Here is a 27,866-nt window from a genome sequence, read left to right on the forward strand (position 1 = left end):
CTCCCATCACAGGGCTCTCCTTTCCCTGACAGGGTCAATAAACTGAATGAATTGTGCCCACTTTCTGGGCCAGCCTCATAGCTATTGGTGTCTGGTTAATATCACCTTGCATCTGCATGGCATTTTGTGGGTCACCAGATGCGCTAGCTCATTTGAGTCCTGCAGCCATCCTGTAGGGCAGACTGATGGGACTAATACCGAGAGGTTAAGCAGCAGAGCCAGGGCTACAATCCTTGTCACCAAAGGCCGAGTCCAGTGCGCTGTATGGTGCTTTCAGTATAAACTGAACCAGAGATGCTCATGCAGTGACAAGCCACCTTTGTGGGTGGGGTTTCGCCAGGCCATCACAGCCATGGCCTTTGTGAACGTTGTTCTAGTGCGTGGACCGACAAGAGTCAAACTGAGCTGGTGGGGTGGGTGGGGGGGGGGGTGGTGGTGGTGGTGGTTAGGATAACGCAGCAGGAATTATAAGCAATATGACTTTATTTAGTTACTTTGGAAACAAAACCCCCCAAATAATGCCTGAACCCAAAGGTACATAAAAATGGTCCAAAGTAGTTTAAAATAGATTTGAACTTCATTTGTAGTTTCTTCCTCATAACATGAGCGCTTTTAGCTGGACAGCAGATTATAAAGCATCTCCGATCATTAAGGCAGATGATCAATCTGTGGCTGCATCTGTAACTCCTCCTGGAAAAACAATCCTGTTGGAGTTGGGGGCTCTTCCCAGTTGTTTGGTCAGTTGGCCCAGGAAGGGGCAGTCCTGGAGCTGGCGGGTGGGGAGCCAGGCCCCACCTGTCTTGTCACTGCTCGTTCTGCTGGCCCTCTGTGACTGACGCTGACACGGAGCCCTGGCCCTTGTTGACATCACTGATGCACACCCACTGCCCGTCAACCGACTCCTTCCACAGGGTCACCTGCAAGTCAAGTCAGTGCACAAACAGATTATCATGGGTCTGAGGCCTTCCCTCCGCTGTCCCCTAAATATGAGCCTCATCCCCATCAAGAACCACTGCCCAGAGGCTTGTGTATGAACAGAGCATGTTCCTCCTCCACTGAAATCCCACCAAAATGAGAGTCCAGGAATAAAAACTCACAGAAAAAAAGGAGTAACAATAACAGCAGCTGTGGATGATGATGTCAACACAGGATACTGTTTTCACCAAACTGTGACAGAGCTACAGTGAGAGGATATGGGGTGGCAGGGAGCAGGGTTTGCGAAGTGTGGTCCCCAGACCAGAGCATCGGTCACCTGGGAACTTGCTACAACTGCAGATTCTTGGGGCTTGGAACAAGTGATTAAGAAGCTCCGGGGGTGGGGCTGGCAATCTGTTTTAACAGGTTTAACAACGCTGCAGTTTGAAAACTACTGTGGTAGAGGAAGGTAACAGATCAGTATGTTGTTTCTACACTGAAGTAAACTCTGTAAGAGATAGCTAAGAGCTGAAAAGGTCTGCTCCTGGAGAGTGAAAATTAGGAGGCTGCTTAAAAAAAAATCAATCTAGGCCGGGTGTGGTGGCTCCCAGCAGTTTGGGAGGCTGAGATGGGTGAATCACCTGAGGCCAGGAGTTCGAGACCAGCCTGGCCAACATGGTGAAACCCCATCTCTACTAAAAATACACACAAAAATACTAGCCAGATGTGGTGGCAGGCACCTGTAATCTCCCAGTGGGGAGGCTGAGGCAGGAGAATTGCTTGAACCCAGGAGACGGAGGTTGCAGTGAGCCAAGACTGCCACTGCACTCCAGCCTGGATGACAGAGTAAGACTCGATCTCAAAACAAAACAAAAAACAAAAACAATCTGGCCGGGCGCGGTGGCTCAAGCCTGTAATCCCAGCACTTTGGGAGGCTGAGACGGGCGGATCATGAGGTCAGGAGATCGAGACCATCCTGGCTAACACGGTGAAACCCCGTCTCTACTACAAAATACAAAAAACTAGCCGGGCGATGTGGCGGGCGCCTGTAGTCCTAGCTACTCGGGAGGCTGAGGCAGGAGAATGGCGTAAACCCGGGAGGCGGAGCTTGCAGTGAGCTGAGATCCGGCCACTGCACTCCAGCCTGGGCGGCAGAGCGAGACTCTGTCTCAAAAACAAAACAAAACAAAACAAAAAAACAATCTAAAGCTATGTACATATATTAGTTTGATTAAAAATGAAAATAGACTTCGATAGGGGTGGAGCAAGATGGTCGAATAGGAACAGCTCCAGTCTCCAACTCCCAGTGCGACACAGAAGACTGGTGATTTCTGCATTTTCAACTGAGGTACTGGGGTCATCTCACTAGGGAGTGCCGCACAATCGGTGCTGGTCAGCTGCTGCAGCCCGACCAGCGAGAGCTGAAGCAGGGCGAGGCATCGCCTCACCTGGGAAGCGCAAGGGGGAAGGGAATCCCTTTTCCTAGCCAGGGGACTGAGACACAACACCTGGAAAATTGGGTAACTCCCGCCCCAATACTGCGCTTTAAGCAAACCGGCACACCAGGAGATTATATCCCACACCTGGCCGGGAAGGTCCCACGGCCACGGAGCCTCCCTCATTGCTAGCACAGCAGTCTGCGATCTAACCGCAAGGCAGCAGCGAGGCTGGGGGAGGGGCGCCCGCCATTGCTGAGGCTTAAGTAGGTAAACAAAGCCGCTGGGAAGCTCGAACTGGGTGGAGCTCACAGCATCTCAAGGAAACCTGCCTGTCTCTGTAGACTCCACCTCTGGGGACAGGACACAGCTAAACAACAACAACAAACAAAGCAGCAGAAACCTCTGCAGACGCAAACGACTCTGACAGCTTTGAAGAGAGCAGTCGATCTCCCCACATGGAGGTTGAGATCTGAGAAGGGACAGACTGCCTGCTCAAGTGGGTCCCTGACCCCTGAGTAGCCTAACTGGGAGACATCCCCCACTAGGGGCAGTCTGACACCCCACACCTCACAGGGTGGAGTACACCCCCGAGAGGAAGCTTCCAAAGTAAGAATCAGACAGGTACACTTGCTGTTCAGCAATATTCTATTTTCTGCAACCTCTGCTGCTGATACTCAGGCAAACAGTGTCTGGAGTGGACCTCAAGCAATCTCCAACAGACCTGCAGCTGAGGGTCCTGACTGTTAGAAGGAAAACTATCAAACAGGAAGGACACCTATACCAAAACCCCATCAGTACGTCACCATCATCAAAGACCAGAGGCAGATAAAACCACAAAGATGGGGAAAAAGCAGGGCAGAAAAGCTGGAAATTCAAAAAATAAGAGCGCATCTCCCTCTGCAAAGGAGCGCAGCTCATCGCCAGCAACGGATTGAAGCTGGTCAGAGAATGACTTTGACGAGATGAGAGAAGAAGGCTTCAGTCCATCAAACTTCTCAGAGCTAAAGGAGGAATTACGTACCCAGCGCAAAGAAACTAAAAATCTTGAAAAAAGAGTGGAAGAACTGACAGCTAGAATAATTAATGCAGAGAAGGTCATAAACGAAAGAGATGAAAACCATGACACGAGAAATACGTGACAAATGCACAAGCTTCAGTAACCGACTCGATCAACTGGAAGAAAGAGTATCAGCGATTGAGGATCAAATGAATGAAACGAAGCGAGAAGAGAAACCAAAAGAAAAAAGAAGAAAAAGAAATGAACAAAGCCTGCAAGAAGTATGGGATTATGTAAAAAGACCAAATCTACGTCTGATTGGGGTGCCTGAAAGTGAGGGGGAAAATGGAGCCAAGTTGGAAAACACTCTTCAGGATATCATCCAGGAGAACTTCCCCAACCTAGTAGGGCAGGCCAACATTCAAATTCAGAAAATACAGAGAACGCCACAAAGATACTCCTCGAGAAGAGCAACTCCAAGACACATAATTGCCAGATTCACCAAAGTTGAAATGAAGGAAAAAATCTTAAGGGCAGCCAGAGAGAAAGGTCGGGTTACCCACAAAGGGAAGCCCAACAGACTAACAGCAGATCTCTCGGCAGAAACTCTACAAGCCAGAAGAGAGTGGGGGCCAATATTCAACATTCTTAAAGAAAAGAATTTTAAACCCAGAATTTCATATCCAGCCAAACTAAGTTTCATAAGTGAAGGAGAAATCCTTTACAGATAAGTAAATGCTTAGAGATTTTGTCACCACCAGGCCTGCCTTACAAGAGACCCTGAAGGAAGCCCTAAACATGGAAAGGAACAACCGGTACCAGCCATTGCAAAAACATGCCAAAATGTAAAGACCATCGAGGCTAGGAAGAAACTGCATCAAATAACGAGCAAAATAACCAGTTAATATCATAATGGCAGGATCAAGTTCACACGTAACAATATTAACCTTAAATGTAAATGGACTAAATGCTCCAGTTAAAAGACACAGACTGGCAAACTGGATAAAGAGTCAAGACCCATCAGTCTGCTGTATTCAGGAGACCCATCTCACATGCAGAGACATACATAGGCTCAAAATAAAGGGATGGAGGAAGATCTACCAAGCAAATGGAGAACAAAAAAAAAGCAGGGGTTGCAATACTAGTCTCTGATAAAACAGACTTTAAACCATCAAAGATCAAAAGAGACAAAGAAGGCCATTACATAATGGTAAAGGGATCAATTTAACAGGAAGAGCTAACTATCCTAAATATATATGCACCCAATACAGGAACACTCAGATTCATAAAGCAAGTCCTTAGAGACTTACAAAGAGACTTAGACTCCCATACAATAATATTGGGAGACTTCACTCCACTGTCAACATCAGATAGATCAATGAGACAGAAAGTTAACAAGGATATCCAGGAATTGAACTCATCTCTGCACCAAGCGGACCTAATAGACATCTATAGATGTCTCTCCACCCCAAATCAACAGAATATACATTCTTCTCAGCACCACATCGCACTTATTCCAAAATTGACCACATAATTGGAAGTAAAGCACTCCTCAGCAAATGTACAAGAACAGAAATTATAACAAACTGTCTCTCAGACCACAGTGCAATCAAACTAGAACTCAGGACTAAGAAACTCAATCAAAACCGCTCAACTACATGGAAACTGAACAATCTGCTCCTGAATGACTACTGGGTACATAACGAAATGAAGGCAGAAATAAAGATGTTCTTTGAAACCAATGAGAACAAAGATACAACATACCAGAATCTCTGGGACACATTTAAAGCAGTGTGTAGAGGGAAATTTATAGCACTAAATGCCCACAAGAGAAAGCTGGAAAGATCTAAAATTGACACTCTAACATCACAATTAAAAGAATTAGAGAGGCAAGAGCAAACACATTCAAAAGCTAGCAGAAGGCAAGAAATAACTAAGATCAGAGCAGAACTGAAGGAGATAGAGACACAAAAAACCCTCCAAATAATCAATGAATCCAGGAGTTGGTTTTTTGAAAAGATCAACAAAATTGACAGACCACTAGCAAGACTAATAAAGAAGAAAAGAGAGAAGAATCAAATAGATGCAATAAAAAATGATAAAGGGGATATCACCACCGACCTCACAGAAATACAAACTACCATCAGAGAATACTATAAACACCTCTACGCAAATCAACTAGAAAATCTAGAAGAAATGGATAATTTCCTGGACATTTACACTCTTCCAGGACTAAACCAGGAAGAAGTTGAATCCCTAAATAGACCAATAGCAGGCTCTGAAATTGAGGCAATAATTAATAGCCTACCAACCAAAAAAAGTCCAGGACCAGATGGATTCACAGCTGAATTCTACCAGAGGTACAAGGAGGAGCTGGTACCATTCCTTCTGAAACTATTCCAATCAATAGAAAAAGAGGGAATCCTCCCTAACTCGTTTTATGAGGCCAACATCATCCTGATACCAAAGCCTGGCAGAGACACAACAAAAAAAGAGAATTTTAGACCAATATCCCTGATGAACATCGATGCAAAAATCCTCAATAAAATACTGGCAAACCGGATTCAGCAGCACATCAAAAAGCTTATCCACCATGATCAAGTGGGCTTCATCCCTGGGATGCAAGGATGGTTCAACATTTGCAAATCAATAAACGTAATCCAGCATATAAATAGAACCAAAGACAAGAACCACATGATTATCTCAATAGATGCAGAAAAGGCTTTTGACAAAATTCAACAGCCCTTCATGCTAAAAACGCTCAATAAATTCGGTATTGATGGAACGTACCTCAAAATAATAAGAGCTATTTATGACAAACCCACAGCCAGTATCATACTGAATGGGCAAACACTGGAAAAATTCCCTCTGAAAACTGGCACAAGACAGGGATGCCCTCTCTCACCACTCCTATTCAACATAGTGTTGGAAGTTCTGGCTAGGGCAATCAGGCAAGAGAAAGAAATAAAGGGTATTCAGTTAGGAAAAGAAGTCAAATTGTCCCTGTTTGCAGATGACATGATTGTATACTTAGAAAACCCCATTGTCTCAGCCCAAAATCTCCTTAAGCTGATAAGCAACTTCAGCAAAGTCTCAGGATACAAAATTAATGTGCAAAAATCACAAGCATTCTTACACACCAGTAACAGACAGACAGCCAAATCATGAATGAACTTCCATTCACAATTGCTTCAAAGAGAATCAAATACCTAGGAATCCAACTTAAAAGGGATGTAAAGGACCTCTTCAAGGAGAACTACAAACCATTGCTCAGTGAAATAAAAGAGGACACAAACAAATGGAAGAACATACCATGCTCATGGATAGGAAGAATCAATATCGTGAAAATGGCCATACTGCCCAAGGTTATTTATAGATTCAATGCCATCCCCATCAAGCTACCAATGAGTTTCTTCACAGAATTGGAAAAAACTGCTTTAAAGTTCATAAGGAACCAAAAAAGACCCTGCATTGCCAAGACAATCGTAAGTCAAAAGAACAAAGCTGGAGGCATCACGCTACCTGACTTCAAACTATACTACAAGGCTACAGTAACCAAAACAGCATGGTACTGATACCAAAACAGAGATATAGACCAATGGAACGGAACAGAGTCCTCAGAAATAATACCACACATCTACAGCCATCTGATCTTTGACAAACCTGAGAGAAACAAGAAATGGGGAAAGGATTCCTTATTTAATAAATGGTGCTGGGAAAATTGGCTAGCCATAAGTAGAAAGCTGAAACTGGATCCTTTCCTTACTCCTTATACGAAAATTAATTCAAGATGGATTAGAGACTTAAATGTTAGACCTAATACCATAAAAATCCTAGAAGAAAACCTCGGTGGCTCAAGCCTGTAATCCCAGCACTTTGGGAGGCCGAGACAGGCGGATCACGAGGTCAGGAGATCGAGACCATCCTGGCTAACCCGGTGAAACCCCGTCTCTACTAAAAAAATATAAAAAACTAGCCGGGCGAGGTGGCGGGCGCCTGTAGTCCCAGCTACTCGGGAGGCTGAGGCAGGAGAATGGCGTAAACCCGGGAGGCGGAGCTTGCAGTGAGCTGAGATCCGGCCACTGCACTCCAGCCTGGGCGACAGAGCGAGACTCCGTCTCAAAAAAAAAAAAAGAAAACCTAGGTAGTACCATTCAGGACATAGGCATGGGCAAGGACTTCATGTCTAAAACACCAAAAGCAACGGCAGCAAAAGCCAAAATTGAGAAATGGGATCTAATTAAACTAAAGAGCTTCTGCACAGCAAAAGAAACTACCATCAGAGTGAACAGGCAACCTACAGAATGGGAGAAAATTTTTGCAATCTACTCATCTGACAAAAGGCTTGTATCCAGAACCTACAAAGAACTCAAACAAATTTACAAGAAAAAAACAACCCCATCAAAAAGTGGGGAAAGGATATGAACAGACATTTCTCAAAAGAAGACATTCATACAGCCAACAGACACATGAAAAAATGCTCATCATCACTCGCCAGCAGAGAAATGCAAATCAAAACCACAATGAGATACCATCTCACACCAGTTAGAATGGCAATCATTAAAAAGTCAGGAAACAACAGGTGCTGGAGAGGATGTGGAGAAATAGGAACACTTTTACACTGTTGGTGGGACTGTAAACTAGTTCAACCATTATGGAAAACAGTAGGGCAATTCCTCAAGGATCTAGAACTAGATGTACCATATGACCCAGCCATCCCACTACTGGGTATATACCCAAAGGATTATAAATCATGCTGCTATAAAGACACATGCACATGTATGTTTATTGCGGCACTATTCACAATACCAAAGACTTGGAATCAACCCAAATGTCCATCTGTGACAGACTGGATTAAGAAAATGTGGCATATATATACACCATGGAATACTATGCAGCCATAAAAAAGGGATGAGTTTGCATCCTTTGTAGGGACATGGATGCAGCTGGAAACTATCATTCTTAGCAAACTATCACAAGAACAGAAAACCAAACACCGCATGTTCTCACTCATAGGTGGGAACTGAACAATGAGATCACTTGGACTCGGGAAGGGGAACATCACACAGCGGGGCCTATCATAGGGAGGGGGGAGGGATTACACTGGGAGTTATACCTGATATAAATGACGAATTGATGGGTGCTGACGAGTTGATGGGTGCAGCACACCAACATGGCACAAGTATACATATGTAACAAACCTGCACATTATGCACATGTACCCTAGAACTTAAAGTATAATAATAATAAAAAAAAAAATGAAAATAATGATTTTGATTTTAAGAACTCTTGCTTCAGGGACAAACTTTATTCACTCAACAGACCGCAGAAAGCTCTGGGACTGAAAACATACTAAGTCCTTTAGCTAAGGGTGCTATGGAGACAGCAAAAGGAAACAGGCTTATAAAGAAGGAAAAAGCAAGAAGCCTAAGTGCATAGTGATGGGGACCCCAAAACATTGCATGTACAGCCAGGCACTTGCTTACAGCCTTGTAAAAATCACTGTGGGCCTGCTTGAGGCAATCTGGTCCCTTGGTCTGTCCTGAGTGCCATCAAACCTGGGTTCTAGTCCTGACTCTGGCACTCACTAGAAATATGGCTTTGAGAGGGGGCCTGCTAGATCTTTCTGGGACCACTGTAGATGAAAGGGACCCTCGGTCAGAAAAGCTGCCTGCAGAGGCTCAGATCTGCACGCCCATGTTCACAGCCACACTATTGGCAATAGCTATGAGGTGGCAGCAGCCCAGGCGCCCGCTGGTGGAGGAATGAGTGTAGAAATGGGGTGTGGGCTGTCCAAACAATGCAACACTACTTAGCTTTACAAAGGAAGGAATTCTGACACATGCTATATACAGCATGGAGGAACCTTAAGGGCATACTGCTAAGTGACATAACCCAGTCGCAAAAGGACAAATACTGTATGATCCCACTTAGGTAGTTCCCTAGAGCAGTCACATTCACACAGATAGAAAGGAGAAGGGTGGCTGCCAGGGCTGCGGGGGCAGGCAGTGGGGAAGGGAGTTATTTAATGGGTACAGAGTTTCAATTTTGCAGTTGAAAAGAGTTCTGGAGATCAGCTGCTTCTCTGCCTTGCCTGTGTTGGTTGTGCTGTGAGCCACACAAATGAAAGGTAAGACATGGAGCCAAAGTGGCCACTGGGAAACAGTAAAAGACCAACACAGGCAAGGGAGAGAAGCAGCAACGGGTGGCAGGATCCAGACCAACTCGCACTTCAGACGCAGAGCAGATGTGCCTGAAAACGCAGCACAGCCACTCCATGTGGAACTGACCCTATGGAGTTAGAGATCCTCTGTCTTATAGGGGAATTCAGCGGGGCAGATGGCTGTGGCTTGTTACTGCTTCCTTTCTGCGGGTACTTTTTCCTTCTAATTGTAAAATACACGTAACATAAAATGATCTTCGCCATTTTTAACTGCACAGTCCAGCTGTCTGAAGTACATTTGTATCCCTGTGCAGCTGGTCTCCAGAACTCTTTTTAGCTGCAAAATGCAAACTCTTTCAATGCACCCACTGTGTACCTGACTCTTACCAGCATCACAAGTATTCATAAACTCTACCGATTTTTAAAAAGCCTTTTAAGTGTTAGGGACAAAAAAAAAACCCCAATCTTCTCGCTTTTGTTTATGGGTTCTCATACACTTACTTTTTTGGCACAGCTAATGGAACATCACCATGAGGTGACCAAATGGTTAGCAGGGTGATGAGCCTGATTGCTCTGCTACCTCATAGTTTTGGGACCCCCGTGCAAGTCATATTGCCTGTCAGCTTCTTTCCTCATCTGTGAAAGGGGGACATATTAATACTGCCTCAGGGGCTGTGACATTAATGATGTAACTAAGAGGCACACTCAGCACACAGCCCTGGCTAAGGCTCCTTCCCAGCCTGCAGTCAGGTGTGAATGTCAAGTGAGCTCTCTAGTGGGCGGGGTGAAGACCAACAGGCCATGTCCACCAAGCTGTGGGGAATGGGTATGTACCTTATTGTCTCCACCGGAGACAGCCAGGATGTTGGCTGTGATGGACCAGCTCACATGCCACACCACATCATTGAACTTGTGCAACAATTTAGGGGACCATGTATTGCCTGAGGCATCATCACAGGTCCAAATGAACACACGACCGTCCTAGGAAGAAACAGGATAGAGTCAGGAGATGGGGACGAGACTCTGCGTTTGTGATGTCCTCCCAATCTAGAGCCACGCAGCACCTCTCTGCAGGCACAGGGTGGGGGATTCAAACGGGAGCCAAGGTCCTCTGGGGCATCCACAGCTTTGCTTCTGTCTCTTCACACTGGTCAAGAGTGTCCCGGATTCCTTTTCTCATCCGGGTTTCGGAGGTGGACTCTGTCTGCGTTGCTAACTCAGATTTTCTCTGGGGTTTCCCTGATGCCTGCCAAGTCACTTCCACTGTCTATCTATACCTTCTCAACTGAATGGGCAGAGCTCTCCAAAAACCAAGCTCTGAGAATGAGAAGGCACAAGTAAAAAAGCACAAAAATCTCAAATTTAGAACCAAACCAAACAGGTTCCTATGATGTGAAAGGCCTGGCTGGCTCCCTCTAGGGTGGTGGCATATAACTGAAGGCTCGCCCTTGGCAGTCCTTGCTGTCTGGGAAGGGTGGCTCGGTAGCTGAGCCTAGAATTCCCATCCCTTCCCATCCCGCCCCATCGTTGCTTGGGAACACTCGGACTGCACCTGGGCACCTTGGCTCCCCAGTCTCACAAGGGTTAGGAGGGAAAATGCATCCCGAATCTGCCTCCTTCTTAGTGCTGGTTCTGTTGTAGCTGTCTCCTCTCAGCGGAGGCAGACCACTTGTGGCTTCTGACCAAGAGTTCCCCACACGATGACCTGACTCCCTGTGCTCTGGGCCAGAGGTGTCTGTTGCTCTCCCTTTACCTTCACAGAGGACTTTCCGCTAAGGAGACTAACAGCTGATGGGCCTGACTCGAGACTAAATGACAAGAGATGCTCTCATGGCCCTGGGCTGACCTGGGAGCAGCTGGCGATGGTGCTGGTGGGCAGGCCGATGGAGGGGGCCCAGGCCACATCTCGAACCCAGTCACTGTGCGCTTCTAGCTTCTGCTCCTCCTTCCACTGGCCGTCCTCCTCCTCCCTAACAGGGGGGGGCAGAAAGAGAATCAGCAGAGAGCTGCCTGGGGGCCTTTCCCACACCTCAACTCCTCCCCTACCCGACAGGCTCTGCCTGGGGTGGAGAAGCGATTCCATCTTTCTTCTTTCATTCATGGAGTTTGTGGCATTTTATTCCCTTCACCCCAGCTGTAAAAAAAACCCTCCAGGAAATGCTCTGCTTCCACAGCCAAAGAGTCAGCTCCAACAGTTGGGAATTAGGTGAACAGGTGTTGTGTTGTTTTTCAAGGATGTCCTCCAACAGATTGAAAACAGTATTTTACTGGCAGGAGGGAGAAAGAGAGGTGACTTTGTTTCTTGTGAGTGTGGCTGAGTCATGGTGAGTAGGGTAAAGGGTAGAAATGTCCCCTCAAAGAGAAGGCCACATATCCCTACTTACTTCCACAGCTTGATGAGGTTGTCACAGCCACCTGATGCAAACCTCTTGATGTAATTGGGTTTCTGCCCCGAAGGCTGGTCTATGAGGCTTCCAGGTACAACAGCAGGGGCCCAGCTGACGGCATTGCAGCCAATCTGTAAAGATGGAACACGCGGTGACTCTGCCTTGCAAGAGAACACTGCTTTCGCAGACCCAAGCCTGCTGTCCCTCTCTCCTCCGCTTCTCAGGACTGGACTGTGTGAAGGCTGACATGAAGCACTCATCACGTGGTCCACTGCTCAGAATTCTCCCTCAAGGATCCCAACAGTGTGTGCATTTTTCTGCAGTGTGCACTAAAAGTAGAAATTAAGAACTCCCACAAATTTAAGAAACAGGACATTTTTTAAACACATGAAAGAATGGTACATTGGAGCTTTTTGTTTTTTGAAAAATCTTTTATTATAAATAGATCAAGAAACAAAAATTCTGCCACCTGCCTGAAAAGCCCTGTCATTATGCCCTTCCTCATCACAGCTCCCTCTACAAGTAACCACTGGCCTGACTTCTAACCCAATTTCCCCCCATTTTATCACTCAAATGTGCATCCCTTGACACTACAGTCTTATCCATTAAACATTTTTTTGGATTTTTTTTTTTTACATCTCCTACTTTGCAGATTCCTCCTCTGATTTTTTTCCTTACAATTTTTCTGCTGAAGAGAGTCTAGTCTCTCGGTCTGGGTTTTGTTGCTTTATACGCAGTTCAATATGTTCCTCTGAATTCCTGAAAACTGTCAGCTGGAGCCAAGACTGGACAGACTCAGGTGTGATCCCTTTGGCCAAGACTAGAGCTGGTGTGTTCTCTCATCAGGAGGCACGTTAGCTTGTCTCTTATATTAACAGCTGTCAATAACTCAGGCCTCTCTTAATTCACTGGGGCTTGCAAAATGGTGACACTCTAATTCTATCCTTGTCATTTATTCCATGGAATGCTCCAGATAGGGGTACTTCTCATTAACTATTCGATTACCCAGGGGTAGAGGTCTGATACGGTTTAGCTGTGTCCCTACTCAAATCTCATCTTGAATTCCCACGTGTTGTGGGAGGGACCCAGTAGAAGGTAACTGACTCAGGGGGGCAAGTCTTTCCCATGCTGTTCTCATGATAGTGAATAGTCTTATTAGATCTGACGATTTTAAAAATGGGAGTTTTTCTGCACAAGCTCTCTCTTTTGCCTGCTGCCATCCATGTAAGATGTGACTTGCTCCTCCTTGCCTTCTGCCATGATTGTGAGGCCTCCCCAGCCACGTGGAACTGAGTTCTCCATCCTCTTTCCTTTGGAAATTGCCCAGTCTCAGGTATGTCTTTGCCAGCAGCGTGAAAACAGACTAATACAAGGTCAGAAAGGAAAGCCTGGATAAACGCTTGATTCTTTCTGAACTGGTTCTGTCACTTTCCAAAGATGACTGATTCTCCTCTTTATTTATTATTAACTTTTTTTTTTTTTTTTTTAATTGAGACAGGGTCTCACTGTCACCCAGGCTGAAGGGCAGGTTGGTACGATCATGGTTCACTGCAGCCTCAAACTTCCTAGGCTCAAGCGATCCTCCCACCTCGGACTCCCAAATTACTGGGATTATAGGTGTGAGCCACTGCCTTTTTTTTTCTTTTTTTTTGAGACAGAGCCTGGCTCTGTCACCCAGGATGGTGCGATCTTGGCTCACTGCAACCTCCACCTCCCAGGTTCAAGTGATTCTCCTACCTCAGCCTCCTGCGTAGCTGGGATTGCAGGTGTGTGCCACTACGCCTGGCTAATTTTTGTATTTTTAGTAGAGACGAAAATTAGTCCATTTTCACACCACTGATAAAGACATACCTGACACTGGGTAGTTTACAAAAAAAAGAGAGGTTTAATGGACTCACTCCCACATAGCTGGGGAGGCCTCACAATCATGGCAGAAGGCAAGGAGGAGCAAGTCACATCTCACATGGATGGCAGCGAAAAGGGAGAGAGCCTGTGCAGGCGAACTCCTCCTCATAGAACCAGATCTTGTGAAACTTATTCACTATCAAGAGAACAGAACAGCATGGGAAAGACCTCCTACTATGACTCAACCACCTCCTATGACTCAACCACCTCCTACCAGGTACCCCCTATAACACGTGGGCATTCAAGATGAGATCTGGGTGAGGACACAGCCAAACCACATCATGGGGTTCCGCCATGTTGGTCAGGCTGGTCTCGAACTCCTGACCTCAGGTGATCCACCTGCCTCAGCCTCCCTAAGTGCTGGGATTACAGGTGTGAGCCACCGTGTCTGCCGTGGGCCCAGCCTTTTAACCCTCATTTAGTCTTAGTTCTATATATTTATGCTGAAGTCTTCATAGTCATTTTTGTTGTGTGATATGTATCCTCTAGTAGATTCCTCAGGAAGGGTACAGTAGTCCCTGAATTTTTTTTTTTTTTTGAGACAGAGTCTTGCTCTGTGGCCCAGGCTGGAGTGCAGTGGCGCAATCTCGGCTCACTGCAAGCTCCACCTCCCGAATAGTCCCTGAATTCTTGCATATTGATAATAGTTCACATTCTTTACACTCGAAAGCTAATTTTAAAAATAGATTTGATATGGTATAATTGACATAAACTGCGTATCAAGTGCATGATTTGGTGAATTTTGACAAAAATATACCCTGTAGGATCATCACATCACCTCAATCAAGATAAGGAACATGCCCATCATTCCAGAAAGTTTCCTCGATCCCCTGGTGATCCATCTCCCCATCCTGCATCCCCCAATCTTGGTGACCACGGGCCTGCTCAGCTGCACTTCCTAGATATGACAGCAGTGGAATCACAGTGTGTCCTTGTTTTTCTTTTTTTCACTCAGCGTAATTATTTTGAAATTTATTCATCTTCCTATTGTGTTAAGTCATTTCTTTTTAATGCTGGCAGTATTTCCAAAGTATGGATATATCACAACTTATCATTTACCTGTTGATGGACATGTGGACTATTTGCAGTTTTTAGCTAGTAAAGCTGCTATAAACTTTTGTGTATAAGTCTTTGTGTGAACCTGAAAGTCAATTTTCCTGGTTATAAATCCCTGGCCCATACTGTCTTTCCTCGAGTATTTTAAACATGTTATTCTTTTTTCTTTTGCATCAATCCTTACTATTGAAAAGTCTGACAATAACCCAATTGTCTTTCCTCTTTAAGTCACAAGGCTCCTTTCCTCTGGAGCCCCCGAAACTTAAAGTCTCATAATTTTACTAGAATTCTATCTTTTCGTTGGTGATGCTGGGTTGATTTTTTTTTTTAGAGACAGAGTCTCACTATGTTGGCCAGGTTGTTCTTGAACTCCTGGCCTCAAACAATCTTCCCACCTCAATCTCCCCAAGTGCTAGGATTACAGGCTGAACCAGCTCACCTGGCCTTGTTTTTTTGTTTTTTTTTCTTGAGACAGAGTCTTGCTCTATTGCCCAGGTTGGAGTGTAATGGCGTGATCTCGGCTCACTGCAACCTCTGCCTCCCAGGTTCAAGCAATTCTCTTGCCTCAGCCTTCCGAGTAGCTGGGATTACAGGTGTGCGCCACCACGTCTGGCTAATTTTTGTATTTTTAGTAGAGACGGGGTTTCGCCATGTTGGTCAGGCTGGTTTTGAACTCCTGACCTCAGGCGATCCGCCTGCCTCAGCCTCCCAAAGTGCTGGGATTACAGGCTGAGCCACTGTACCTGGCTGATATTGTTAAGTGTAGGGTATGATCTCTCAATCTCAAGTTTCAAATCTTCATTTTTTAATTTTAAGAAAGTTTTCTGGATTACTTCTTAGTATTTGTTCTGTTTTCCTTTCCAGGGACTCCTGGTATTCATATGTTTGACCTTTCTGCCTGTCTTTACTTTTGCTCAAAACCTTTTTACCTCTTCACTTTTTTGCTCTTGAGATGTTTCCTTTTTCACAGTTTATCCTTTTCAGGCAGGATCTGCTGTGTTTATCGACACTTGCATTTCATCTAACTTAGTCTTCACTTCTGACATGACTTTTATTTCTAATTCTTTCCTGAGTTCTGTCGCCTTATTTCTGATTTTTAAAATGTTGATTTACACTATTCTGTCATGCTTTGTATTGTTAGAATGTCACCTGGCTTGATGTGAAATAGCGGGTTACAGCTTGGCTCTGTTCTGTGGGCGTACCTTTCTAACGTCCTCTCACTGTCCACAGGGAGGGTATTTTGCATATTGTTTCTTATATAATAACTTTGTAAGCAATTTCACTTCAAAGACTTTTCTGTTATTTTTAGGTGAGATGAGTTTTCCTGATAAGAAAGGCTCAGGAAAGTCTAAGCTCAGAACTCTCCCTCGTTTCTGTGTAGTGTTAAAAAATGTGGGAGATGGCTTTCAGGAGTTCCTGTCTTTGTTTCTCTTCTCCACGTTGGTCTACATCTCATCCTTCCTTTCCTGTGTCCCTGTCCAGCTCAACTGTGATTTCATTTCCAGCAGTGCCTCTTCCTGAGGGGGCCTGTCCCGGAGGCTTGCTCTGGAGGATCACAGAGCTCAGATTTCTTCCCACCCCTTCAGCCTTTCTTATCGTGGGCTGCGTGCATTCACTCGGTGTTAGAGTGCAAACCCCTCCCGGTCATTTCTCCGAAGATACACAAATGGCCAATAAGCCCCCAAAAGATGCTCACCATCATCTTTGATTAGCGAAATGCAAAAAAAAATCACAATAAGGGCTGGGTGCGGTGGCTCACACCTGTAATCCCAGCACTTTGGGAGACTTAGGCAGGCGGATCACTTGAGGCCAGGAGTTTGAGACCAACCTGGGCAACATGGTGAAACCCTGTCTCTACTAAAAATACAAAAATTAGCCGGGTGTTGTGGCGTATGCCTGTAGTTCCAGCTGCTCAAGAGGCTGAGGCGTGAGAATTGCTTGAACCTGGGAGGCGGGGATTGCAGTGAGCTGAGATCACGCCACTGCACTCCAGCCTGGGTGACAGAGCAAGACTCCGTCTCAAAAAAACAAAACAAAACCCAAAAAATCACAGTAAGATACCACCTCACATTCACTAGGACAGCTGTAATCAAAATGACAGACATATGTTAGTGAGGATGTGGAGAAAGTAGAATCCTCATACACTGCTGATGGGACTGTAAAAGGGTACAGTTACTTTGCAAAACAGTTTAGCAGTTCCTCAAAAAGTTAAACAGAGAATTACCATATGACTCAGCAATTTCACACCAGGTATAGACCCAAGAGAATTAAAAACATATGTTCATGCAAAAACTTATCTGCAAATGTTCATAGCAGCATTGTTCATAAGGCCAAGAACATCAATCATCTGATGAATGGATACACAGAATGTCTATATTCACAATGGAGTATTATCCAGCCATAAAAAGGAATGGAGTGCTGATACACGCTATGATATGGATGAAACTTGAACTCATTATGCTAAGTAGGAGAAGCCTGCCACAAAAGACCACAGATTGTCTGATTCTACGTACAACTGATCCTCAATTTCATTTCATTATGTTGACAAGATAAAAAAAAAAAAACAACTCCCAGCGGGGGCCCTGCCTGTGTGGAGTCTGTACGTTCCCTGTGTCTGCGTGGGTTCTCTCCTGGTCCTCTGGTTTCCTTTCACACCCTAAAGATGTGCATGTTCGCTTCACTGGTGCGCCTGCATTGTCCCAGTGTGAGTGTGGGGGCGTGTGTGAGTGCTCTGCTGGTGGAAGGGTATACTGTCCAGGGCTGGCTTTTGCCTCATGCCCTAAGTTGCCAGGACAGGCTCCAGCCACCTGTGACCCTGAACTGGAATGAGATTAGAAAAAGAATAAATACAAATTATTGTAGAAAACTCACAAAATATCCAATAATCATACAGATGCATGACAGCAAATGATGTGGCATTAGTCATATGAGTCCCCCACACTGGTTATTGTTGGTTTTTGAACTGTGTGGTGGTAGGAGGTAGGACACTGATGTTCGCTTTGCAAACATTTATTCCTTGATTGAACCACCAACATCACGACTGCTGTCACTCACTAATTCATCAAAAGTTGGGTAAAGAATGACCTTGTTTATATTAATATTTCTTAAATGTATGCATAGCTCACATACTTTTAAAAAATTTTAATAACACCACTCCATTCTACAGGGTCCCAATGACTACTGCAGGGCATGTCACCTGGACGCAGCCATAGCTAAGGTGGCAGTGAGCAGGCTGCTGCTGCATCTTCCTGGTGCCCAGCCCTCCCCTGCTTGGGAGCACACAACAAGGAAGCAGTGCCAGGTCCTGCCTGGGCTGAATGAGGCCGGTGCAGCCTGGTCTGGTTTCAGAGCAAAGAGGCCCAAAGCTGCTCTATAGCAATCATGTCTGGTCAGCTGACCCCTCCCCGGCCCACTGCACAGCAGGGACCCTCCCCTACCACCTTCTAGGGAGCCTGCAGACACAGGGCAAGGCAAGCACTCTCACTGCAGGAAAGGCAGGGGCTGGACTCACGGTGTGAGCGTTGTTGATCTTCTTTACTTCCCATTGGCCTTCCCCGGTGTACGTCAGCAGGGAGATGGCCCCATCTGAGCTCCCACAGGCCAGGATCAGGCCATAGTCATGGGGGGCCCAGCACACCGAGTTCACTGTAGGAAGAGGGAGAGTGCAGCGAGCAAAGCAGGGAGACCACGGCCCCAGGTCCCGCCTTCTACAGATTTACTGTTTTACTAAATGTCCACAACAAACAACTGTAGGAGTCACCGGGGGAAGCCGTAATTTGGTCATCTGAGGACACTGAAAAAAACCCTGTCAACTGAGGACACTGAAAAAAACCCTATCACCTACTAATACCATGATTTCATAACCTACAGTCTGTCTAACGAAAAACTGGGCAGGACAACAATCTGAGAATGAAGGGTAGTCCTTAAAATGAATAATCCTGAAGAGAAACTCACTTGTCTTATTTGTTTTGGACTGGCTTTAGGTCTTAGGGCCTTACTCAGCTGCAGACAGACTAGCAGAAAAGCCAACCAAAGCTCAAGGGACAGAGGACAGACAAGAGGCACCAGGAGGGGCAGGGAGCCAGGGCTCCAGCCGGGACAGAGTCCTCCTTTTTTACCCAGTGGTGCCCTCGCCCGCTCTGCTGCCATGCTCAGTGTACCTGAGGAGTCGTGTCCCGCGTGCTCGTGGCTCTTCTCCCAGGTGCCATTTTCCTCTCTCCAGATAATGACTTTCCGGTCATAGGAGCACGATGCCAGGATGTTGCCATACATGGGGTGAGCCCAGGCCACTTGCCACACAGGACCCTCATGACTGCAAAGTGAGAGAGAGGCCAGAGGAACCCATAGTGCCTCTGCAGGCACTACTTTGGACAGAACTAAATGACTCCCTGAGACAATGTATCAGGGCAGAACTGCTTAAGAACTTCAAAGGGAGAGCTACACAATGCCATTTCAAAAGGGGTGCTCAGTGGACAGTGAGGAGCCTGAGGTCCTAAGAGGTTAAGCAACCTAAGGTCACAGAGCCTTTGAGAGAGAGTTGAGCCTCTGGGTCAGCCTTCCTGTCCTGGCCAGGCAGGAACCTCACTTGTCCAGACTGTAGCCAGCACTGTCTATATGTACTGTCTACAGCATAGTCATTAATTGGTCCAGGGTTTCCAGCCACAAGTGCTCAGGAAATATTTGTAGACTCATGTGCTATTCATCCTTCCTGACAGTCAGCTTCCTGAGGAGGCATTATTGGTTTCATTTTGCTATTTTCCATTACTCTTTTAATTTGTTCAAAAGGCATGTCTTTCCCTTCTCTTCTGATCTTTATCCATTTACCTGATAACACGTACTATCTGAGCAAATGCTCTGTGCCAGGCTTTGTATGGGGACCATTTCTCTAGCCCAGGGAAGAGTTTGCACCTTAGCACTCAAGAGGTAGAGTAGCATGGTAGAGTTAGTGGTCAGGAGACCAGGCCCATTCCCCCATTCACTAGCTCTTGACTTTAGGCAAGGATATTTTTGTCTCTTTACCTGAAAATGGAGAAATCAATAAGAATTTTCATAAAGTTTGGAACAATGCTTGGTAGAAGGAAAGAAAAAAGCCACTCAATACCCATTAGCTATTAGTGCTGCTCCTGGTTTACTCCTTCACTGTGGGCTGCACACACTCAAGTCTCCTCCTCCCTCTGGCTGGGACAACAGGACATTCCCAGTCCCTACAAAGGTGCTGCTAATGAAACTGTGAGTAGACTCAAACTTCCAACAACTAGGACAGTTTTTACTAAGGCAAAAAAGAATGGGGTGGGAATTTTTATCCCTCCAATATTTCACATCCTTTGAATGTAAGAAAAACAGCAGAAAGGACAGAGCCACAGCAAACATAACTGCCTTGGCCAACAAGCTGCACTGTGGCAGCTCTCTGCCTGCCCAGGGGCTCCTGCATAGAGAAGCCTGATTTGGCTCCTCAGTCACTTGATCATTTGACACTCAGACAGAGGAGAACTTCTAGGCCCACTTCCCCAAATGGACACTGACTTAGTTTAAAAACTGCTTTTTAATTCAGTTAACAAACATGTGCTGAGCACCTACCTGTCATGGCTCTTAATCTTGCCTGTGCATTCTGGGGAAGGTTATGGACCCTCATCAGAATAATGCACAAAACACACAGAACTAGGCTTATAAAGAAAATTCAATTATAAATTATACACTAATCAACTTTTTTTTTTTTTTTGGGAAGGGTTTCGCCCTGTCACCCAGGCTGCAGTGCAGTGGCACCATCATGGCTCACTGCAGCCTCAAACTCCTGGGCTCAGGCCATCCTCCCACCTCGGCCTCCCAAAGTGTTAGGATTACAGGAGTGAGCCACCTCGCCCAGCCTGTTATCAAAATATTATAAAGCAATTTATGAGATAGTGATGCATGTACGTCTTTGTTAACACTTTAAGCAACAAACTCTAGTGGCAGGTCTAATAACCACTGTAATTTCAAAGTCGTGATGAGCATAAGTGATATTCTGAGGTAGCTAAGTAACTGTGATGTGTGATAACAATATCTGTGACTTCTACTGGTGACAAAGTGACAGGCACTACAAATATTACTGAAGTTTCTGGCCTACATCCATAATTGAAAGAAATGCTAAATATCAGTCACTGAAAATGCATTTTTTTTCCCCCTGTCCCAATTCATCAACCCCTGAGTTCTACTCACAGAACCCTTGGAGATCCATGGCACCCAGAAAAACCCACAAATACATGAAAGGCAATGAGCTGAGGGAAAGCAGTAGAGATGTGGCCATAAAAATGAGCCAGAATTTCCTCAAGATCTCAGTAGGGAGCAGGGCAGGCCAAACATTTGTAAATAATCACTGAACACCTGCCACGGGCAAACAGGCAGAACAATGGGATTTATAAAATGATAGCATTCTTACCTTATTCTTACGGCGATGCTTTTGTGACGCTTTAGGTCATACTGGCTAAACTTGCATGAAATGGTACTGTTTACCACTTTTAAAAGTAGCAGTAGCTGCCTGCACTATAGACTTACTGTGTGCTGGGCCCTGCGTCAGGGCCTTGCATGCACTAGCTGGATAGGAGGTAGCACTGGCCCAATTTTGAGGATGAGCAGATGAAGGCTCTGAGACAGAAACTGACTCATTTGCCCAAGGTCTTCTAATGGGTACATATAAAGTGGCAGAGCTGAGACTCACACCTGTATCCACCTGTGCCCTTAACAGCATCATCCCTGGGGACATCTGCTGAGGACAGCCAGGCTGGCTGGGATCCCAGCGTCCTCTCTGCTAAATGCACTTTGGGGTTGCTCTGAATCTGGGCTCCCATGCTTTGCTCCCACGCTTGAAGCAGGGCCTGAGAACCCACACCATTCCTGCAGCCCTTCCCTGGGCTTGCCAGCACTTACCCCCTGAGGTCGGCGATAAGGATCTGCCCTCCATTGCGCACATCAAAGATTTTGACGGACCTGTCTGATGAGCAGGTTGCCAGGCGGGTGCCGTAGTAGTCCATCTGGGCGTCGTGCTGCAAAGGGAGGACAGCTCGGGAGGCCTGCAGGCTGGGTGGGTGGGCAGGTAGGGTGAGGGCTGTCACCACACAGAGTCTAGTTCAGACCAGAATCTCCCTGAAATCAATCTAATCTCAAAGTATCATCACCCTCAGGCAGGAAGCTAGCATGTGGACATTCTCACTTCACCAACGGGCAGTGTCTCTCTGAAAGGGAAAAGCAAGCCACACCCAGCTGGTGTCACAGACCCTTTACATACCTCAGGGAAGGGCCCTTCCATTCCTGTTCCGCAGGGTGGGTATGGAAGAAAAAAAGTTGGCCTAGCTGCCTTCTTCTTCCTCCACCCTCTCAGGCCCTACTCTGTTCTTAGGCTCTGTGGGGTAAAGGGGAATACCCCTGGGTTCAGCTCAGCCCTAGCACCTGATGCTAATGGATGGAAACAGGCCAAAGGAGTGGGCCTCTGACTGCCTGGAGTCCCCAGTCAGGTCCTCTGTGATGCAGCTCTGGCCTGGACACAGGGTTCCATTCAGATATTTGGGCTCTTTCTTCCAGCCCTGGCCCTGGATCCTCTGTGGACCTTTGTTTTGGGGTTTCTGCTCGACCTTTTCCCTAGTGGTGTGCCCAGAGCTTCCCAGACTTTCCACCCAAGGAACACAATGCCTTAAGTGTCGCTGCTCTCACCACTTGTGAACCAAATTCCTTGATGCTGACTAAGCATGCAGAACTAGGCCTGGCCCCTGCCTGCAGATCCTTGTCCACGGGATGATGGTCTCTGAGGCACCATGCCTCCCGCCCCACTGAACACCCTGGTCCCTCCTGCTTGCTAGCCCTGCCTATTCCAATGGATGTCACTTTCTCCAGCTGTCCCACCCTGGGAGTTTCGGTACTATCAGCTGCACTCCCACGGCCACCAAGGGCAATTATGCTCATTCAAAGGCACTCATTCTGTCTGCCTCAGATGGAAATTCTCACCTCCCTACACGAGGAACACAACCTGATTTTTCTTTGGGAACTCCCTCCACTGTATCAGGCCTTGGGTTTCTTGGAAGGCAGGCAGTACAGGGGTTTTCTGAAGCACTTCTCATGCTTCTCAGTGGAAGGAGGCAGGACACAGTACCTTCCAGATCTAAATCCTATCTCCTTAGTTTACCTGCTGTGCAAACTCTGAAAATACTTCATCTCCTTGAGCTTCAGTTTCCTTATCTTTATTATTTACCAACATCCTATGGGCCTTAGTTCCCTTATCTTTAAATAAGGTTAATGATAGCATCTGTCTCAAGGCTGCTTGAGATGTGTTATGAAGTTAAACAAGATATTGAATGAAAAGTACAGCTGGGCGTGGTGGCTCACGCCTGTAATCCCAGCACTTTGGGAAGCTGAGGTGGATCACCTGAGGTTGGGAGTTCGAGACCAGCCTGACCAACATGGAGAAACCCTGTCTCTACTAAAAATACAAAATTAGCTGGGCGTGGTGGCGCATGCCTGTAATCCCAGCTACGAAGGAGTCTGAGGCAGGAGAATTGCTTGAACCCAGGAGGCAGAGGTTGCGGTGAGCTGAGATTGCGCCACTGCACACCAGCCTGGGCAACAAGAGTGAAACTCTTATTTCAAAAAAAAAAAAAAAAAAAAAAAAGAATAGAAAACTACTTAGCATGGGGCCTGATACTCAGTGAGCATGCAAATGTTTATAATTACTACTTTGCCTCATCTAGTTCTCAAACCAAACTCATACAAGTAGATAGCATATCTATTATTTTTCCCATAAGTAAATTGAGGCTGGCTCAGAAAAGTTAAGATATTGGCTAGGGAGTCTCAGATTGGGTCTTCCTGCCCATGATGCCATGCTATCTCCAAGGAGGCGTGGTCTCACAGCTAGACCACTCATGACTGAATCCAGAGAAATATACAACTCTGGGACCAGACTACCTCTCAGAAACCCAAAAGCAACTGTTAGTGGACAGGCTGTGAGGGCAAGAACCCTGACATGAAACACTGTCAGTCAGCTGTCCCGGGTCTTGCTCAAAGGCTGCTTGGCCCTGAATGAAGGAGAGTCTGTGTTTTTCCTGCTGTAGACTTTAACCTCTGGACCTTCTCCTACAGCCCTGTCATCTTATACTGAGCCCTGTGTCCCTGTGTTTACCTCTCAGGAAATGCCCTGAGTACGACTTCTGGTTCAAAGGGCCGTGCTTGGCCTATTGTCTTGGTGGTTTGACTGGGTTCTGCCTGGGGCTTTCACTGTGGCCATCTTCTGCCTCTGTATTGAGTCATCTTTCTACACTCTCTTCTTTTCACTCACCTTTCCAGTGGGGCTAAGAAGTGACAGCAGGAGGAAGACAGGTGGGAAGACTATTGTCAAACCTCTGCACCCACTTAGCCTTCATCCGAGAGCAGGTTACTGTGTTGGCTGGAACACTGACAGCCTAGAACTACAAACTATTCCCAGGTTGCTCCCAGCAGAGAGTGACCAGACTGCCACAGTCCTAACAACTCAGAGGGCACTGCTGGGGAGCCTAGCCATACCCCGAGATTACAGGCTGATGGGCAACCACTGCAAAGCCACCCTGGATCCATGAATGATCAACAGAAAGGGGTAATGAAAAACCCAAATGGCGGCCGGGCGCGGTGGCTCAAGCCTGTAATCCCAGCACTTTGGGAGGCCGAGACGGGTGGATCACGAGGTCAGGAGATCGAGACCATCCTGGCTAACACGGTGAAACCCCGTCTCTACTAAAAATACAAAAACTAGCCGGGCGAAGTGGCGGGCGCCTGTGGTCCCAGCTACTCGGGAGGCTGAGGCAGGAGAATGGCGTAAACCCGGGAGGCGGAGCTTGCAGTGAGCTGAGATCCGGCCACTGCACTCCAGCCCCGGCGACAGAGTGAGACTCTGCCTCAAAAAAAAAAAAAAAAAAAAAAAGAAAAACCCAAATGGCTTCCCTCCCACAAAAGTGCCCATATCCACAGCCCTTCAGGGAGGGGGTTATTAATACTTACAATCATGTCCTCATGGGAGGTATCCACAGTGTTAATTACTGACACCTAGAACCAAAGATATCGCTGGTAAATTAACTGATGGCAGAATACAACCATCTCAACGAACGACTGCATTCGTTCATTCATTCATTCACTCAGTAAGCATTCATTCTAAGTACCTTCCTTTTGCCAAGCACTGTGCCAGGAACTAGATACACAGACACAAAGAGGAACTTTTGCCCTTCAGAAGCTCGCGAATAGTGCTAGTGTGGCAAGATAAATTCTGTAATGGTGGTTTGAGTGCCCCATAGGAGCCTGAGGGGTGGGGTGGTAGACATGAATTGAGCCTTAGATGATGGGTAGGAATTTGCAGGTGGCACAGGAGAAAATACCAGTCCAAGCAGCCAAGCGGAGGGAATACATGAGGAGAGACAAAGAGGTCTGAGAGAGCCTGATGTGTGTGGGGAAATGGCAAGCAGTCCTGGCTACTCTTAAGGGTGAGGACAGACCCCAAGGGAGCTACAGCTGGTGTTCCTTTCCTGGATAACAGCGCCTCTGATGTTCCAGGCAGTTTATGCATAACAGGGTCATTACTTCAGACTGGGAGACTTGATTAGAGTTTTTCCTGAGGCTGCTCCCTGGTCCATCACTAGTGGGATCCAGGACTGAACAGTTTGTAGGGCTGGAACATGGTGTCATGGTCATCACCCTCCTCTCCATTCTTTGAGGTCCAGCTCAAAAAGGGCCACCCATCACCTTTCTTGAAGATTCTCAGATCCTCAAATGGCTGGACTCTCTTGCACATCTTCAGCACTGACCACAAACAACATTTTATGCTGTTTCTTCTCCCCACTAGAAGGTGAGCTCCTTGGATCCATAGTCTGAGCCATCTGCAGTTTCAAATCCCCTCAAATCATCCAGCACAGTGCTTTGCAAACAGAAGGAACTCAGTGACTATTTGCTGAATGAATAAGTAAATGAACAAAAGCTGTTTTTTTTTCTTTGCTCAACCACTATTCTCTTAAATTCTTGGGACAGAAAAGAGCACTTAAAAGAAGTTTCATTGTGGAACAGACATTTCTTACCATTTTCCCCATTTCATCTTTTCCAGCACAAGCCCTGTAGGTATAAAGTTTGACTTGTGTTTTCAGAAAGGCAGACACTGGAAGAGGATGGCTACAAAGCAGTTCAAGAGGTACACACCAAGTAAGCACAGCTTCTCTCATCAAATTCTAGACTCTCTAAAAAACAGGTCCCCGAAGTCTGCAAAGGCAAGTAAGGACAATAAGGAGTTTCCTCCATGTGCCGAGCTGTATAGGTTACAAAGTGCACGGGAAGGCGGGGAGGGCAGGGTACCAAGGGCAGAGTCAATCAGAGACCTACAACAGACTAAGGAACTGAAGAAGCCCAGAGAAGAGAAAGCACTTGCCAAAGTCAGAGCTAGTTAAAGGCAGAACTGGGAAAAGAGCCCCATTCCCTAACCTTCTAACTCCCAGTCCACAAAACTTCACTCCACCAGGCTGCCTGTCTAGAATGTAAAGCAGTTGTTACACTGAGTTCTGTAAAGCTGAGGATAAGTAGGTTCAGGAAGAAAGTTTACTGAGAGGTAGTTTCAACCAGGTTACCAAAGGACCTTAGAAATAATCAGCATTTAATTCTAACCACTCTCACCCATCAGTCACGGTTGATGAACCATGCTTCTGAATGAGACAGAGAGAGAGAAGGCGGGGGGGGGGGGGGGGGGGGGAGGAAAGAGGGAGGGGGAGAGAAAAGGAGGGAAGGAGGGAGGAAGGAGGCAGGAAGGGGGAGAGGGGGAGAGGGGGAGAGGGAGAGAAAGGGGGTAGTGGGGGGAGAGAGAGAACGAACTTCTTAGAGTACTTCTTCCCAGGGACCTGGTGTTATCTGGCCCCTGTTAACACCTGCACTCAACATAATTCACCTCTTTGAAATCAGATAATGAGTTAATTCATTTAGGATGAGTTCAATGTCAGAGCATAAGGGCCTCAACTCTAACCTGCAGTGGAAGAGCTAGAGGTGAGTGATTTACACCTAACCCTCTGCAGAGCAAGAATACAGTGCTCTGATTTCTAGGTTCCTGCAGGTTCCCTCAAACCTGCTGCTGAGGCACACCCATGTTTCTAAAAGAATGCATGTACTAGATATGCCATTCTCAGCCCAGATACTTCCATTCTTTAGTTCTCATTCAATCATTCATTCACTCAAGGAGTAAGTGTGGAGTGAATGTACACTGCAGATGCCACAGAGACTTAAAAAACCCTGAGCCCCTGCCTTCGGAGGGTCGTTCAGGCCATCTTCACGTTTCCCGAGGTGCCCATCCTACTTGGGGGCCCTACCCCAAGCAACTGTTCAATCATCTCTGCTAGGGGATGTAGTAGGCGGCAGAAAGAAATGGTTAGGAGGGTTCAAATCTCGGCTCTACCACTTAAGCAGCTGTGCAGGAGACTCCACGTCTCCGAACCTCAAGTGTCCTCATCTGTAAAGTGTTGAGAAGAATGGCACCTTCTTCACAAGGATGTTAGCAGGCTGAGATTACGAACAATGCTGAGGGCTCAGTATAGAGTAGCTCCTCTGCTATTCCTCGTTTTGTATTCAATTGTTGACGGAAGAGGAGGAAGGGAGGCTGGCAGGAGACGCGGCAGCAGCGCGCCCCGCAGTCAGGAAGGTTCCTTGGCCTCCCTCTGGACTCCCCTCGGAATGGTCCGCAAGGACGGGGCCAGAGCCCCCCAGATCTCTAAGCGGTGGAGGGGAGCTTAGGATTTGGGACTCAGTACGGCCGAGGAACCCGTTAGGGCCGCGACTGTGGCCTTCACGCTGCTCGGCCTCCTCAGTCCCCAAACTCACCATGATTGCGGCGGTGGCTGCTCCGGGTCTCGGACGTGGCAGCTCCCGGCGGCGCCTCGCAACAGCTCACTTCCGGCGCCCGGCCCTCAAGCCGCCGGGCCGTGGCGTAGGAGCCTCCGGGCAGCAACGCGCTCGGCTCTCACAATAGTTCCGCGCCTTCCAAAGGGCGC

The 27,866-nt window shown here is 46.7% G+C and overlaps 1 protein-coding gene across 1 annotated transcript; it reads right to left on the bottom strand.

Moving 5' to 3' along the window:
* Window positions 1-465: 465 nt before the first annotated feature.
* Window positions 466-27,840, bottom strand: SEC13 (SEC13 homolog, nuclear pore and COPII coat complex component). Its single transcript, XM_030927839.1, has 9 exons — window positions 27,697-27,840; window positions 24,856-24,900; window positions 21,766-21,881; window positions 19,023-19,174; window positions 18,374-18,507; window positions 11,899-12,032; window positions 11,361-11,484; window positions 10,349-10,495; window positions 466-917 (listed from the first exon to the last, which is right to left on the bottom strand). Exons 1-9 carry the CDS (start codon window positions 27,697-27,699, stop codon window positions 804-806), a joined length of 969 nt encoding a protein of 322 aa, XP_030783699.1. The 5' UTR covers window positions 27,700-27,840; the 3' UTR covers window positions 466-803.
* Between the last annotated feature and the right edge of the window lie 26 nt (window positions 27,841-27,866).

This window comes from Rhinopithecus roxellana, chromosome 1, assembly GCF_007565055.1.
Source record: "Rhinopithecus roxellana isolate Shanxi Qingling chromosome 1, ASM756505v1, whole genome shotgun sequence".
Lineage (NCBI taxonomy): Eukaryota > Metazoa > Chordata > Mammalia > Primates > Cercopithecidae > Rhinopithecus > Rhinopithecus roxellana.

Bases quoted from the DNA above. Each gene is read 5' to 3' on its own strand.
- SEC13 (XM_030927839.1), bottom strand. The intron at 21,882-24,855 runs GTAAGTATTAAT...CTCCCTTTGCAG, and splicing joins CCTCCCATGAGGACATGATT to CACGACGCCCAGATGGACTA. The intron at 918-10,348 runs GTACATACCCAT...CTTGACTTGCAG, and splicing joins TCTCCGGTGGAGACAATAAG to GTGACCCTGTGGAAGGAGTC.